This window comes from Typopeltis vanoorti, chromosome 11 (assembly GCF_054136105.1).
Source record: "Typopeltis vanoorti isolate ZY-2024b chromosome 11, IOZ_Tvanoo_1.0, whole genome shotgun sequence".
NCBI classification, from domain to species: domain Eukaryota; kingdom Metazoa; phylum Arthropoda; class Arachnida; order Uropygi; family Thelyphonidae; genus Typopeltis; species Typopeltis vanoorti.
The window spans coordinates 62043410-62062001 of record NC_143559.1 but is presented as its reverse complement, the minus strand read 5'-3'; the positions used below and the strand labels follow the sequence as shown (position 1 = coordinate 62062001).

Here is an 18592-nt window from a genome sequence, read left to right as displayed (position 1 = left end):
AATTAAATCTAGCTTGATGTAATTTTTTTTTTTCACTAGAGGTCATGCCAGTGAGTATCATGTGATCAAATCGTTTCTCTAGCTTACAGTTTGAAATGTAATGCAGCTTGTCTTGTATATTTATGTATGCTCAGATGATGATCTTGATATGAAGATCGAAATGTCGGGATAATACAAAGAGTTATTTTAACACGGTTGTAGAATCCATAATTTCAAAAACGAATGCTGATCACTGTGTAACACTAAAAGAAAGGATAATATTAGAAAGAATCAAAAGAGAAATAGAAAAACAACTAAGACCAGAACAGGCGGGATTCAGAGCCAATAGATAATGCATCGACCACATTGCTACTTTACGAATTATCATAGAACAATCACTGGAATGGCAGGCAAGCTTATATTTAAATTTTATTGATTTTGAACAAGCTTTCGATAGTGTAAACAGATCTTCCCTATGGAAACTACTTAGATATAGGACTCCCAGAAAAAATAAGAATAATTAAAAAAATGTATGAAGATTTTGAAATAAAGGAATTAATACATGGAAATACCCTCTCAGAACCATTTAAAACAAAGACAGGAGTAAGGCAAGGTTGTATCCTCTACCTACTATGTTTTTAATTATCATAGACTGGGTGATGAAGACAGGATTACAATGGTTATGTCAAAACCAACTCCATGATCTAGATTTTGCAGATGATATCTGCTTACTTTCACAAAAACGCCAACATATAGAACAAAAAAACAAAAACACTTGCAGAAACAGCCAAAAAAGCTGGTCTTAGGATAAATAAAAATAAAACAATGTTGATGAAAATAAATGCAAAGCAAAATAAACAAATAACAATAGAAGAAACATTGCTTAAAGAAGTACAATAGTTTATATACCCTGGTTCAATAGTATCAATAAAAGGAGAAACTACTGAAGATATAAATAGAAGGAAACAGCTGGCTTATTCAACTTTCAATCAACTTGGAAATATTTGGAAAAACAAGAATATTTATAAAATAAACATTCTTGTCTATAAAAACTAAAATGAGAATATTTAACTCAAATGTAAAGGCAATACTAATGTATGGATTGGAAACGTGGATGTTAAACAAAAAAATAGTTAGCAATGTCCAGGTCTTCCTAAATAAGTGTTTAAGAATGATACTGGGAATATATGGCCAAAACAAATATCAAACGAAGAACTATGCAGAGAACAAACCAGAAACCCATGTTGCAACAGATATGCAAAAGGAAATGGAGGTGGTTGGGGCATGTGTTGAGGAAAGAAGTTATAATAATGGTTAAAAACAGGCTCTAGATTGGAGCCCACAGGGTAAAAGAAGATGGGGAAGGCCAAAAGAAACATTGAAAAGAACAATACTGAAATAAATAGCAAGTATTAATAAAAACTGGAACCAAATAAAAGCAGAAGAAAAAAACAGAGTGCGGTGGAAAATGGTGGTGGAAGACCTATGCTCCCAGGTGAAGTGAAGAGGATTAAGTAAAATTCTCAGCAAGAATCTGAATTACACATATCTAGTATTTTCTAGCCAATGGTACCTTTGGTATTTATTCTAGGTTGTTAAGAGTCCAAATGATACCAGAAAGGCTCTGACATAATGTTGAAATGCAGTTTAAAAATTAAATTAATTTTTAAATAAGGTCCTCAATATGTCTACAATTTCTTTTCCTGAAAACTTCTTTTAAGATTACTCGATACATGAAAGGTATAACACATCAGAACTGTATATGGAGAGAAATTTGATCTTGTGATCAGTCCTGAATTATGCCGTGTAGTCACTGTTTTCTTTCTCTTTGTAATCAGGCTCAAGGTCATTAAAAATAATAAATTTCAAGAAAAAGAAGACACTTACTTCTTAGACTTTTGGGTTTGGATTCATGTTAACAGAATGCCAGTATTACCCATGTGGAAACCATATAAATAAAATAACTGATGTTTATAAATCCTTAATTCTACTTTTGCATACCTTTAGGAGTATGCTTCTTCAGTAGAAATATAAACTTAGGATAAATTTAGATTTTAAATCTAATTTAAATCTAAATTTTTATATTTTAATTGATTACCATTTAGTTTTGAGTATAAGCAAAAGGAATATAATACTGAAAAAAAAAATATGCACAAATTTTTAAAAGGAATCAAACGTGAGCAACTTTCAGAAGTGAACTGAAGAAAAGAGTGAAAAAATTTGAAGAACAAAATCCTGGAAACCCAGTGACAAAATCTGAAGAATATATTGAATGATTTGGCTAGAGTGTCATGAGTTGTGTGCAAAGATAACTAAAATCGTAAATTTAACATGGACTCAAAGTTAAAGGGGCAGTTCTACAATTAAAAGAGAGAGAGAGAGAGAGAGAAATCATAAAAGTTTCAGGTAGATATGGCAGGCATTACATTTCTCTATAAAGTCTCTTAGGCCTGACTAACAAAGAGAAAGAAACAGTGACTACATAGCGTAATTCAGAAAACTGATCGCAAGATCAAATTCAGGTAAGATTTATGCAAGCATACTTGAGAAGAGACTAAGAGAGAAACTTAGAGAACACGCTGGGTTCAGACCAAATACGGTCTGTTGTGTTAATTCCCTCCCCCCTCTCATTCTACGAAAACTTTCTTCCATGTTAACCTTGTAACAACTCCTGACTAATTTATGTATCGATCGTATCACTCCTCTCCTATTTACGAGACTTTGCAAATTACATTTCCTCAATCTGTCTTCATACCCCATATTCCAAAGACCGCTTACCATCTTTGTGAATTTTCTCTGGACCATTTTTAACATATTCTCATCATTATCATGAAAACCAGATGACCAAATCTGTGCACATTAATCCATATGAGGCCTGATTAAGGTGTTATACAATAGAACCTTAACCTTTTTATTTCTGCATGAAAGTCCTCTACATCATTGCCCAATGTGACAACTTCACAGTGCAATGTGATCCTGGAACTTTGGGTCCTTGTCCACCACACTCTCAGATCTCTCATCTCCTTTACCTCCTTCAAAGTTTCCCCACTAAACGTATACTTTATTTTTTAACTTCACATTAATGACATTGGGACCAGCTTAACTGAAGATGTGTATCTGTTTGATGATGATGCAAAGGTCGGAAGGGCTATGAGAAGTAGAGCAGAAGTTGTGGGCCTTATAAGAGGATCTAAATACACTATGTAAGTGGCCAAATGATTGGAGCAATCAGTTTAATGTTGCAATTTGGTAGGCTAGGTTGAGATGCAGAGTATGCATGGAGAAATTTTGAAGTAGAGGTAGAAGAGATGAGAGATCCGGAAGTGATGGTGGACAGAGACTACAAGTTTAGGAGTCACATTGCTAAAATTGTAAGAACATCCCAACAGATTATAGCAATAATATGGAAGACATTGACATGCAAAGACAAAGTGGTTATGGTTCCCCTGTATAAGGTTTTGATCAGGCTACTGTGTACAGATCACCTGGTTTTTAGGGGAATATATTGGAGGAGATCTAGAGAAGGTTTAAGTTGGTGTTGGGTTTATAGAATGTTAGTTATAAGGAGAGATTGAGGGAATGGGGCTTACAGAGCCTTGTGATATGACTGAGACATATAACTTGGTGAGAGGTTGTTACCAGATTAATGTGGAGAAGATATTTCATAGAGTAGAGGGGTGGCAAGGGTAGAAATAGAGGCCATCCATGAAAGCCGTAGAATGAGGGTGTGAGCAGTGGAATGAGAAGAAGGTTCTTTGCACAGAGAGCTATTGGTGAGTGGAATGCATAGCCTGAAAGTGTGGGGAGTGCAGAAACTGTGAATGGGTTCAAGGTGCAATTTGATGATCTTTCAGCATGAGGTAGTATAGACCTCCCATGATGAATCTTTTGACTCCATGGAGGTCAGATAATAATAATAATACTGGCAACAGCTTTCTTTCAAACCTGGTATTAAGATTTTTTTTACTCCAGCAAACTTTTTATTATTAAAATTCAGTTTTCATCTTACCTTGAGAAATAATTTCATATATGTCTTCACAATATAATGCAGCAGGGTTACAGAATTATCCTAAAAAAGGGAAAAAAATATATTAGGAACATAATTTTATTATGTTTACAAAACTGCTATAACTTAATCTTAAAAATTCTAGTGTGGATGACACATTATCATAAAGTAACCATGATATTACACAACTGCGTGCTTAACAGTTTAAACTGATTCAAATCATGCTCAAGATAAGCAAACCTAATTCTCCTGTATTAATAGAATAAATATAAAGAATTTATTTGGCTCTCAATCAGTAGTATCAAGTTCCTTGGTTTTATATTATTTGGAATTTAAGTGATTTAATCGTACAGTAATTTAATTCCTAAACATGTTATATCTAAATATTCCAGATTACATAAATAACAAATGGAGATGTCTATTAACTTAAAGATTTATTTTGCATTAGGTGCTATAACACATCAGGACAGATTACTTGGAAGTAATAACAGAATAAAAGTAAATATCACATGATCAGTTGTTGTTCTCATAGAAACCATATGAGGAACACTTATTAGGATGAATGCAAAGAAACAAATGACAGAGAATATCTTAAAATTTGAAAGCAAACAAAATCTTTATCTTGAAAATGATCATTTCATTAAGAGAACTTTTATCTTGCCCTTTCATTTTCTTTAAGTTTTCATAAGGCCAGACTTCTCAAGTTGAAGGAAACAAATAAAGTCCATATACACAAATCTTGGAATGTCTGCAGATTTGAAAGTAAGGCCAAGTGATCCAATAAAATTCAGTAAACAACAGGGGAGAAGCTTGTCCTTAACAAACATGGTATTTGTTTTCTAGGTGTAATGGGGTCTGAAATTCAAACTAATATGGAGAATCTGTTATTAATACTAATATAATTAATAGACATAATGAATAGATCATACATAAAATTATATATGAAAAAATACAGTATTTTCATATTAAATACATTATTCTTTTCCTATGTAATTTTAAGTGTATAATTTATTCAATTACTTCTTTGGTGAACTCTGGAAATTCTTCTGGAACAGATGTTGGAAGTTTTTCCACTTGGTTAGACTATAATAAATTTAGTTTAATCCTTTATTCAAGTGTAAGCAAACAAAGTTTGCACCTGAAGTATCTTCAGGACTGAGGCAACTCGTGGTAAAGGTGGACCAAGTTCTCATCACTTAGTATTAGTATCTCCCATATTGTAAAGCACATCTCCTTGTGGACATGTATAATGCTATGCATTAAGGGAAGGGCCACTATCCAGACCGGTTTTGACCTTTATTGAATGTTCAAGTACAGTTCAAACTCCAAAATCTCAGCATAGTTCCCCTCAGTAACACGCTCACCTTGTACTGAGAAGAACTCTCATTGTTGGTTCTACCCCATGGCAGGCTCACCCCACCATCGAGCAGAGCCGCTCATTTGCTCACATGTCATCTGAGGGATAACAGCAACAGCCATGCCTCAGTTAACTTCATGGGATACAGCATTGCCATTCATTATCCCCCCACCCAGGACCTGGGTGACAACAACAGCCAAGCCCTAGTTAAAACTTCATGGGCTACAGCATTGCCATTCATCACCCAAGCTTCCAACCAGTTTCAACCTTTATTGAGGTCTCATTAGTGCGAGTCAGACCCAGAGGTGGTGATACTAAGGTGGAAGTAATGGAGAAGTCATATTTACTATACGTTGTCAAAAGGTGTCTCACCTTATTATTAAATTACTCTGGCTATAGAGAAAGATGTTGGAAATCTTTTTCCACTTGGTTAGACTATAATAAATTTAGTTTAATCCTTTATCCAAGTGTAAGCAAACAAAGTTTGCACCTGAAGTATCTTCGGGACTGAGACAACTCGTGGTAAAGGTGGACCAAACTCTCATCACTACTACTTGTCTTAGTATCTCCCATAATGCAAAGCACATCTTCTTGTGGACATGTATAATGCTATGCATTAAGGGAAGGGCCACTACCCAGACCAGTTTTGACCTTTATTGAGGTCTCGTCAGTGGGAGCCAGACCCAGAGGTGGTGATACTAAGGTGGAAGTAATGGAGAAGTCATGTCTAACCAAGTGGGAAAAAACTTCCAACATCTTTCTCTAAATCCAGAGTAATTTAATAATAAGGTGAGACACCTTTTAGCAACTCGTATAGGTAAATAAGATTTCTCCATTACTTCCACCTTAGTATCACCATCTCTGGGTCTGGCTCCCACTGGCGAGACCTGAATAAAGGTCGAAACCAGTTGGAAGCTTCAGTGATGAATAGCAATGCTGTAGCCCATGAAGTTTTAACTAAGGCTCAGCTGTTGCTGTCAGCCAGGTCCTGGATTGCTGGGTGGGTGGGAGTAATGAATGGCAATGTTGTAGCCCATGAAGTTAACTGAGGCACGGCTGTTGCTGTTACCCCCTCAGATGACATATGAGCAAATGAACAGCTCTGCTCGGTGGTGGGGTGAGTCTGTCATGGGGGTAGAGCCAACACTGAATGTTCTTCTCAGTAGCAGGGTGAGCCTGTTACTGAGGGGAACAATGCTGAGTTTTTGGAGTTTGACCTGTACTTGAACATTCAATAAAGGTTGAAACCGGTCTGGGTCCACAAGGAGATGTGCTTTGCATTATGGGAGATACTAAGACAAGTAGTGATGAGAGCTTGGTCCACCTTTACCATGAGTTGCCTCAGTCCTAAAGATACTTCAGGCGCAAACTTTGTTTGCTTACAATTGGATATTACACTTGGATGAATGGCAATGTTGTAGCCCATGAAGTTAACTGAGGCACGGCTGTTGCTGTTACCCCTCAAATGACATATGAGTGGCTCTGCTCAGTGGTGGGGTGAGCCTATCACGGGGGTAGAGCCAACATTGAATGTTCTTCTCAGCGGCAGGGTGAGCCTGTTACTGAGGGGAACAATGCTGAGTTTTTGGAGTTTGACCTGTACTTGAACATTCAATAAAGATCGAAACCGGTCTGGATCCGCAAGGAGATGTGCTTTGCATTATGTGAGATACTAAGACAAGTAGTGATGAGAGCTTGGTCCACCTTTACCACGAGTTGCCTCAGTCCTGAAGATACTTCAGGCACCAACTTCATTTGCTTACACTTGGATGAAGGATTAAACTAAATTTATTATTATCTTCTGAAACAGATTAAACCTATTAAGAACTATGATGTTCTTTATTATATATTATTATTATTATATGGGCACCTCCATGGAGTCCAAAGACTCATCGCAGGAGACCCATCTATCCACACAATGTATTATACCTTTCCTCTCATTAACAGGCAAAACACTTACAACTGACTCTGGCAACCCATTCCACTCATTCACAACTCTCCAAGCCAAAAATCTAGTCTTCACACTCCCTCCCCCCCTAACCACACATGGATTCAACTTCCAAGATGACCCTTGTTCTGGTCTCCCTAAAAATGCCGAAACATTTTTCCTGCATCTATCCTATAAAAACCTTTAAGCAACTTAAAAAAGTTTCTATCATATCACCTTTTTTTCTCCTAACAACCAACTTCTACAATTTACACACCCTCAATCTATCATCATAGGGAACATTCCACAGACCACTCACCATCTTGGTCAGTCGCCTCTGAATCCTCTCCACCACTCCCAGATCCCCAAGAAACCCTGGGGATCAGACTTGAGCACAGTAATACAGATATGGGTGTATCAAAGCCTTATAAAGAGGAATAACAACTTCCTTATCTCTACTTGTTAGTGTGTTCTTCAATAGCCAAGTAATCTTGTGAGCTACCTTAGCAATATGTCCTCTAAACTTTAACTCTCTGTCTAACACCCCTAAATCTCTGGCTTCATCTATTTCCTGGAGTACAGTGTCATCAATATGATACACAGCTTGTAATCTATTTATACCAAAATAACTTTACATTTCTTGACATTAAACTGATATACTCATTATCTTTTGCCCATACTGACAGCCTATTTAAATGGTCCTGCAAGCTCTCCACATCACGTTGATCAACTATTACTGTACCTAATTTTGCATCATCAGCAATAATTCCTTTCTGATTATTTCGTATATCATTTATGTACAAACAGCAATGGTCTCAGCACTGAACCATGCAGCACACCACTAGTCATCTGTTTTTGCCTCGATTCTGCCTTTCCACATGCCACTTTTTGATATCTGTCCAGCAGCCACCCTCTTATCCACTTAACCAGTATCATATCTATCCCCATTTGTTCTAATTTGCATAACACAGTTCCATGTGATATTCTGTCTAATACCTTTGCAAAATCCAGCAACATCATTGTGTAGTCATTTCCTTTATCAAACTAAGCTGTTATTCTATTGTAAAAAGTTAGTAAATCACTAAGGCATGACCAATCTTTCACAAAGCCATGTTGACTCTCATACAGAATCATATTTTTTACTACCCATTCCTGAATTCTCTTTTTGACCAATTTTTTCTAGTACTTTTAGCACCATCCCTGAGATACTGATTGGTCTATAATATGCTACTGCAGTCTTATAACCTCCGTTATATTGTAATGAACATCCTCTGATATCTTATTTGATATCAGAGGATGGTTCATTTAAACTTTTAAATTAATCATTTGAGGAACAAATAGAATGATCCATGTACAGAATTATTGAACTGTACATATTTGAGAAGAATGGTGCATTGAGTCTAAATAAACAAACTGATCTGTAAAAATAGGGTTTTCAACAAAGTGAACACGGAAAACATTTTATACTCAACCAGTTTCTTCTTAATAGATATTCAAAGTAACTATCCAAAAAAATTCTATTTTTCAATCCTACTCCATAGCCAAATCTTGATGTTCATTACAGAGACTGAGTTTCAATTCCTTACATCAGTAGTCTATCCATCAAAATCATCAAAACTCATAACATCAGAGTAGCCCTCAAACCTGTTCTCACTATCTATGTAAGGAAGATCACAGAACAAAGAACTGAGTTGCAGAAGTTTCGAAATAAGAAAGAAGGCATTCAGCAATTTGGCTTATAACAGAGAAGAAAGGTCAGGTCTGACTAATCACTCTTGCTCAGTTCCTCCTCATGTCCAAAGCCTGAATTATCCTGTTTATTCTATCTGGACAGCAGACCTTTTGGATTCTCTCATTATCTAATTCTCTAACTATGTTATCTCCATACTGAAGGCACTCATCACCTCTTTTACCCTTTTTCTTTCATTCTATTCTTTTGCACACTTTCATTAGTTTCCACTAAATGTCTAATATTCACTCTGCATATTCTTCATTTCATTTTTCATGTTTAACAGCTGTTTCATCAAATCTTGCAGTATGACAATTTCTCTCTCTGTCAATCCCATAGCCTCACAACTTCTCATTCTGCAACACACTCTACTTCCATTTCCTCATTCATACTTTCTTTCTTTCACTCCCTTATCACTAATCTTTCGCTTCTACATTCTTGCATTCTTTTCACTCCCTCAGTTCCACTAGCTTTTGTTTCATTTCCATTTCTTTCATTTGTGCCATCTTTTCAGTCTGTTTTGCATTTATTGCCTCATGATTTATTATTATATCGCACTTCCTACAAATACCAGCTACACACACACACACCAAAAATGTATCAGCTATTCTTCATATCAACTTCATAAACGTTTGCTTAAATACACCACAAGAACAAAATACCTAAACAGCTTATTAAGTTGCTAATATTTTGCTGGATTTTCAACCAGCATCTTCATAGCACAAAGGGCCAGATAAAAGGAAGAGAAGTCAGGCTAATATATATCTTAGAATGACTCCCAGATCTTTGGCAAATTAACATGACCATGAGAGATTAGGTAATGTTTTGCAGTTTCTAAATGTTGATTCTAAAAACAGACTAGTCAATTCTCAGACTTGTAGGGACTTTTATTAAGCAATGTGGTCTTCTTCTATTTGAGACTAGGAGAGCATGATGTACCAGTCCTCACTTGCTGTAATGACAATAGCAAATGTGGTTTGATGTTCTTCAAACTATTCACATATCTGCCAATCTTTCCAAAGTAGGCTAAGATGCAGACACACTGAAAATTTTATACACTCCAGGGTGTGCATGTCGATGAAGCTGACCTTTCAGAAAATGGATGAAACTTGCTTTCATCTGTTCTCTGAAGAAATTTGGCTATCTTTTCAGATATATTCCAGATATGAGGGACAGGAATATTGTTGTTGTGATCTTGTGTGTTAGGTGAGGATGAGATGGGAGGAATGTAGTATTTTGTCTATTTTATAGTGGCTGTTGCCATTGGCTAAAAAGATGGGGTAAAGATAACAGAGTTCTGTGGCAAGAGCTGTATCGTTAGAACAAATAGCTCTGGCTCTATTTGTAAATTTGTGATAGATGATGGTATGATTGTCCATGTAAGTACTTTCCAGTGCATACATGTGCTTGTGTGTATGTATTTTCTATAAACAGAAAAGGATAAGGAAGGATAATGTAGTTCGTACAGAACTACCGATCTTCCCTTCAGAGAAAAAAAATTCTGTGAATTTTGTTTCTGAATGGAAGATAGTTGCTTGTTCCTTTTTTTTATTGTGAAGCGTACTTTTGGATGTTGGCCATTTAAATACGCTAAAAATGTATTTAACATTTCTTAGCCATGAGCCTAAATAGAAAACACATCATCTATATAGCATAGCTAGCTATTAGTTTGTGTGTACCAGTGCTGAGTGCTTGATTTGCTATGTATTTTATATAAAAAAGTGGTTATTGAAGGAGGGGAAGAATAACTCATTGCAGTCCCATCTAACTATTTGTATACGTATACTTTCTTTCCATGAAAAATAACCTGTGTATGTGATGATTTTAATAATTCAGATATATTGGGGGGGGGGGGAGAGCTCACTGGTCTTATTATCTCTGTCAGTAGTAGAGTGGGAAAAATAGAGAAATAATATGAAAGCAGGCCATGAAGTCTGAATTTTACCTGTGAGGAAGTAAGTGATTCTATTAATTGTTTAGCAAGTTTTAAAGTTTTTTTTTAATTTTTTTTTTAATTCGTGCAACAAGGACAGCAAAGGTCATAATGCATTATTACAAAAGTTACATCAGGTAATGAAAAATAAACAGCTAAATAAGTAAACATCTTATGTAAACGAAAACAAATAAAAAAATTGAATAATGCCATATCTAAATATAAATTTCATTTATGATCAAATGCATTTGTATAAATTAATTATTTTTAAAAAGATAAAAAACTTCATGCAATTTGTCTGAGTCTGACAAGATCTGCTTAAGTATATCACTAAGCCAGATTAGTAAAAATTGCATTCCTGTCACAGTAAAGTGCTGGCACTCCACCAGAATATGGCAAATGGTAAGACAAGTGCTACATCATTCACACATAGGTCAGTCATTAGAACTCGACAGACAGGGGTGTGTGTAAGATGACTGTGACCTATGCAGAGCCTAGCAAAAACAACTTCTTCTCTTCTGTTTTTATATTAACCAGATTGCTAATTCTGAATTTCAGGCATTTCCTCATGCCAAGATGACTGACACTGACTAATTAACTCTACTCTTATTAACTGTCTATACACTATATAAGTGAATGACAACACTGCATGGAAAAGTATGAGCTGACCTACCAACCACATCTGCAGTTTGCAGTAATTTTTTGTGATACCAATGTGGCTGGTATGATGCTCTACATTTATTGTAAAGCACTATAAAGCACTTGATGTATACAAGAGAGGAGATGACTTGCAAAGAATTCATTGAATCTGCACATATCATTAATTTTTGATAGTAATTTTCTTTTATGTGCACAAGTGCAAGTTGGATGGCATAGATTCAGCAGTGCAGTTAGTGCATTCAAATGGAATTAGACTGCAGGCAACACAGTCAGGAAAAATAGCAGCACAACCAAAAGACACCTTAACTCTTAAATCACTGGTATAGACATGTAAGAAATCAGAGTACTGTGTTCTGTGTGTTAAACAACAGCCAGTAGATTAATGATGGAGTATGCAACTTCCTTAGCTTGCACAGCAAGAGGCTGCACAATGGAATGCAAACCATACATGGAGGAGCATCATGTTCAGTGCAGGTAAAGCTGTCAACATTCATGCGAACAGTCTGTACAGTCTTTTTTTCACATGCATACCAAATGGGCAAATAGTAGTCTGATGTGTGAAATCTTGAACTTCTCAATATAGTGAAGAAAATACTAGTCAGTCAATGTTGGATGCTTGTGTAATGACTTTATTTTTAGGACATAGTTAAGTGACAACTGTTTCCATTTAACTGACAGAGCAGGTCCATTTGCTTCAACATAAAAACTCTGAACGGGCATGCGAAATATATATTCTTATACTTTGTTGATGGATAGGATCCAACCATAGGATCCTTCACAGGGTACTTGCCCTTGCAGAAGCATAGACTTAGAACTCATAATCAAGCTTTCAACAAATAAGTGCACAATAAACACAAAATAAGGAACATCAACAACATCCTATTCAGCAGAGGATGCAGTGTGAAGGATATTAATGCCCTCTTGCATTTTTCTTTGATAAACATGTGCAAAAAATGTAAACTTTATATAAAAAAATGAGTCCTAAGAATTTGGGTTCTGTTGTTACTGGGATAATAATTTGTTCCATCCTTAACTCTGGGTCTGAATGAAGACAACTTCATCCAGACCCTACACTCGGTTGTTTGTTGAAGTTACCTTTCAGCGACCCTTGTGTTACAAAACTGACAGTAAATTGTGGAGTCATCAACATATAGAGCATTGCCTAGTGTGGGAGGAAGTTGTTCAGTGGTTGAGTTTACTTTGACAGCAAAGAATGTCAGATGTAAGACAGAGCCTTGGAAACATCCTCCTCCTTCTTGGAAAATATGGCCAGGATAATGTGTTTCCTGCTCAGACTTGGAAGATTCAGCTAGAGAAAGTTTTTTTATAAAAACAGGAAGTTTCCCCAGAAACATAAATTACTGAGGGCTTTTAACATACCATATTTCTAGGCTGTGTGATAAGCTTTTTCTATGTCAAAGAAAACTGAAACCAGGTGTTTGCATTTTAGGAACATGAACATCTGGATTTCGGTTTTCTGTATGTATCTACTTTCTGGTTTCCTATACATGTTTCTAGACAAATGGTCCAATATTAATTGGTGTCTAAAAAAAACACATTGCTTTAGAAAAAAGACTGGTTCTTTCTAAATATCATAGCAATCTGGTATTAATCATTTTCTCCAGTATCTTACAAAGACAGCTGGTCAGAGCAATAGGTTGGAATTGTTTGCTTGTGTTAGATCTTTTCATGGCTTTTGGATGGCAGTTACAACCAACTTGTGCCATGAATCCAGAAACTCATTCTTGGCAAGTATTCTGTTGTATAGTAAAAGATGGAGATCCAAAGAGGATGGCAGGATATGTTTATTATCTCATAATGGATGTCATTGAGCTCTAGATGGCTTAAGAAAGTAAAGTGCTCTTTTTAGTTCCTTGTTAACAATGGATGATTGTATGACTTTAGCCCAGTTGAAGAAAAACTGAGCTGCTGTTTTACTTGGTTTCTGAATATCAAAAATTCAAGAGGGGTATAAAGCTGATGCTGAGATTCTAGAAAAGGTTTCATCTAAAGTATCTACAATTGCTTTGGGTTCAGCAACTATACATCCATTATGTTGCAGGATAGACAAATAATGTTTTATATCTGTCCTTAATTTTGTGGGTTTTAATCCCATACCACTTTTGCACTGGTTACATGATTGACAGATGTAAACTGAATCCATAATTATTTTTGACTCTGATGTCTAATGTAACAAGCTTTGGACTGAGCACATTTAAAAGTCATGAGATTTGACATGATAGGGTACCTCTGAAATATACTCAATGCTCTGTTGTATCTTTTTTTATCTTGACATTCACCATGGCTTTGGACAGAATGAAAATCAAGATCATGTGTTTGAAATTGTAGTTGTTGCTGTCTGGATGATGCAGTCTGTTATGTACGTCAATGCTTTATTGATGGATGTTTCGCTAACTTCTTCAACATTAAATTTTGCAAAATGGAAAATGTATTCCATTTAGCCTGGTTGATGTTTCGTGTGGGTGTTCATGTTGAAAAACATGGTTCCTATGAGGATATAGCACAAATCACAGAGAAACTATTACTTCCATGCTTTTTCTTTGACATCCCACATAAACAGTGGAATAACAGCTTATAGGACCTATTGCAGAACAGGAGTGAGTGGGCACATGAAAAAGGTATTGTGTTCATTATTAAAAAGAGAATGGTTGTCAAGCATATGCTCAACAATGCAGCCTCATCCATTTGTGCTGTGTTCGTTAAAGTCCCCATAAGAAGTAGGGCTGAGGCAGTTGCAACATAAAATTATCAAGTATGACCTGAGTTAACTCAGAGCTTGGTTGTAAATAAATGGATCATAGCATGATAAGAAATCTCACTGACAGGCAGATGGCTATCACTTCAAGAGCAGTGTTAAGCTGTACATATTGAAAAAGGAATATAGCTGCCCCATAAGGATAACAACCATGAACAGGTCTATTTTCAGTGAAATGAAGATGGAACTGATTTATGAATAACAGTGAAATGTGGGCCTCAGTAGTTCAGTTGGTATAGATGAATCCCTTTGGTCAAAAAGACCCAGGTTCGATTCCTGCCTATGATGCGAGGAACCTTTATTAGATGTTTTCAACTAAAAGTGAGTTACTCGGTCTCATATATAGGTGGTGGGTTTTTTCTTCTGGAAACGTATCCCTCAAAACTGGCAAACTGGTCCCATGAACACACAGACACTTCGGCAAATAATGAAGAAATAACTTCTGACCAATACCTCATCTTAGATTCAAATGACAATATTCACATCCTGGATACTCTTATAGGCTAACAATAACAGTGAAATGCCTTACAATGGGACACTTACTGGATTTTAAATGTTTCCTGCAGACAGAAAAACACATTTATGTTTTTGTAGAACCTTGATATCCTCAGTATTCTGGCAGAATCCATGACAGGTCCACTGTAAAAATTTCTCTATTCTTTTGGCTTTGTTGATGTATCAGATTCCTAAAAAGTTGAAGGTTTAGCTTTGTCTGGCTTGTGTTTGTCAAATGACTTGGAATTATGGACAGCCAATATCCATCTAATTCTCTGAAAAAATGTTTAATGCATCATCTCATATGTCAGGATCAGTTCTTGTGTTTAAATTATTTGATGGATACAGAAGTGTCCATTTTTTTCCATGGCAGTTGCCAGTTTTTCTTTTGGTGATATCCTTGTCTGATTTTCTGGACAAGTGAGTTCTCATTCAGCAGAATCATTTAAGGTTTTTTCAGGACTGAGAACATAATAGGCTGTGTTTAATGCACTCCAAAGAGAAGCACAGTCATACAGTTCAGGCATTTTGAAATTATTGGATGGTGGGATAGACATGATGTTGTGTCACTTTTGATATTTTATTATCATATTTTAAATTTTATATTGTATTTATTCCACCATTAGCATGCTTGGGAGTAGGCTGGATGGTATCCATCACAGTTGACACATTTAGGATTCTTTACAGAGCAAGATGCTTCCTGCTATTACATCATCATCAAATTCCTGACATGCACCCTCAAAGGGTATACGGGATATTCTGATAATACTACACGAAGAACTTAAGAACTTTCTACTACATTGGGCACAAATGACAGAGCTATGACAGGTGGTTTAGATACGCCTGTATTTCTGACATTTAAAGCATCTTAGTGGATTAGGGATGTAGAACCTAACAGGGCAAACTGATGAGGCATTACTGTAATCAGTCGTGCTGATGCTTAGTAGTTTCTGAATATTGCTGACATGGCATATCAATCAGATAATATCAACAGAACATAGAAGGGTGACATTTTACATGTTGGTTTTTTGCCTGTTCTATGGATGATGAGAAACAATGGTATATTTAGATGTGTGTCAAATGTCTTTTGTTTCTTATTGCTGTTATCAGATGTTGTATCTATGGTTGGGAGCTTGTAAAAGCCCCTAAAATTTAATGATGAAGGATTCATGCTGAAAGGGATTTTTTTGGTTCAGCACCAGAGACCCCTACCACCACTCTGTGGTGGCAGGGATCTCTGGCAGGCAATAAATTCACTCTGACTAGGATTATCCCAGATGCTATACCAGCACTGCAGCTAGCCTTAGGTCATGTTCCCGGTTACCATGGGAAAAGAGCTTACTGTAATACTGTTTACCCTTGCTGGAAAACTCACTAGCTGATTGATCCTGGCATGGCCATGCCAAGACTAACCAATTTTCTGAAGCAGGAACGAAAGTAATGAAAGAGTACTAGAATCCACCTTTCTGAATGTCCACAAGTTGCAGTGAATGGCAAAAACTGCAACAGGGCATTGGATCCCAGTCATGTTGGTCTTGAATACAGGAGAGTAAAAAACAAGGCTCAAGAAAAGTAATAAAAGAATATAATATGAAGAAACATAGAAAAAGGTAATACCATCACTGAAAGGTTTCCTCTACTATGAACAGGTGTCCCACATGGAGAGATTGTAAGTGGTGCTATCTATGATATTCAACTATAAGACAAAGAGAGGGGGATATTGGTGTTGTGAATTTTTAGGATCCATATATTTTAATTTTTTTTTTTTTGTAATTCTTTTGTCCAAGATGTCACTTTATCTTAATAATTTATATATATATATCATTTTATTTTTGGAGAACTCGTAGGAACTAAAGCAGGTGAATCTTATAAGAGACTGTTCATTTTCTGCTGTATTCAGTTTGATCTATTATGACAGCAGCATTACCCTTATCTTCTTTTGGTTATAATAATTTTCTTTTTGTTGTGTAAGTTTTAAGCTACTGTTTCAATTTGTGGAATGCTAATAAATCCAAAGTGCACAAACTTATGAACAAATATACACAAGAAATAAACTATTATAACCAAAGCAGGTAAGGATAATGATATAGTTATAATGGATCAACCTGAATACCAGGTTTTCGATCAAATTCTCACTAATTCCCAAAAGGAAAAAAAGGGGTATAAATTACTAAATTAAAGAGCCAGAAGCTTCATTCTGGCCAATGTAAGTAATATGATATTATATATCCATTTTGATTTTATAAATACAATTTTCCCGAGAGTTTATTAGAATATAACCTTTGGCACTGGGAGTTGCCTTGGTTTGCACTACTTAAAATTACATGAACTCAGGCAACAAGTCCATAGATGTTCACGTAAGATTATATGGTTAGACAGAGGGTTTTCCCCTGTTAGGTTTCTGCCATCTCTGATGGGGACCAAATAGTTTCAAACAGCTGTCAGGCCAGTGAAATTTAAACACACAAATAAATGGAGAATATATAGACTTGGGCTGAGTTCATGTCTTTTAAGTAGTGCAAACCAAGGCAATGTCTATGCAAAAGGTTATATTCTGATATTATTCATTCTCTGAAGGACAGATTTAATTGACTTGAACATCCTGGCAAGTCTCACATGCTTGCAACTTAGCCTATGTTGGGCAGGCTGACAGATCTGTGAACATCTGCCTTGAAAATAAAAACTGCATTTCCTTTTATCATTATGGCAAATCAGGACTGGCCAACCATGTTCTGGATTCCATTTCATTGAATGGAAGAAGACAACAATGCTGCATAGAAGTTACTACAAGTTTGAGGGACTATTTTTAAAATCAGTATCGGCTACAAAACACTCTTCCAATCTCAACAAGTATGGATACATTAATTTGACAAAGATGTGGGAGACAGTTATTCTAAGACTGCATCTAGCTTAATTCTTTATTCTTTATCCAGATCTTTGAGGGTGCCACAACAGGACATAAATTACTTTTTAGTTCAAATTTGAATAGATTCCATAACTTTCTATTTGAGTATTTTGTTGTTGAAAACCAAGTATATAATTTCTTGTTATCTTTAATTTGAGTATTTTGTGTTTAATAGCAAGTTGTATTTTGTATTATAAAAATCATGGTTAGAAATCCAACAAATTATTAGCAACTTAAATTGTTTATTTCTTTTATCTTACTCTTCTAACGTTCCTTATTATAATCTTATAAACATTATAAGATTATAAATATTATAATCTTATAATGTTTCTTGGTATGAGACTTAATGCAGAGAATCAGGGAAACTAGATCATCAAGGGAGGAATGGGGAAAATGTGTGTGAAAGTTCAGCTATGGTATACAAATGTGATAATGCAATTTATAAAGATATAAATGCTTTCGAACATGTATGTGGCAAAGGAGTGGAAAAATATGCTTTGGGTTCGGACATTTTAAGTATGTCTGGGGAGGGAAAAGAGAAAATTCTAGAACAAGACCAAATACATTGCATATCTATAAGAATAGACTAGGTAGGACATTTGTGTATAGACATAATTTATTATGTCTATACACAAATGCCAGGAGCATTAGAAACAAAGGGGTTGAGTTTGTTGCTTTATTGAATACGATGTGGCCTAAGATTTTGGCATTAGTGAAACCTGACTATCAGAATCAGATATGGTAAGTGGGATCGAATGTAACAGATATACTATTTTTAGGAATGACAGAAGAGATAGGAGAGGAGAGGAGAAGGAGTGCTACTAA

At 35.7% G+C, this 18592-nt stretch overlaps 1 protein-coding gene across 1 annotated transcript in view; it reads right to left on the bottom strand.

The window, feature by feature from the left end:
• The window catches only part of LOC150101658 (uncharacterized), a 321244-nt gene that overhangs the window by 52535 nt on the left and 250117 nt on the right, over positions 1-18592 (bottom strand). The window contains exon 15 of the mRNA XM_090399849.1: positions 3989-4048. Within this exon, the coding sequence (XP_090255975.1) occupies positions 3989-4048 (60 nt within the window). The remainder of the gene's footprint in view (positions 1-3988; positions 4049-18592) is intronic.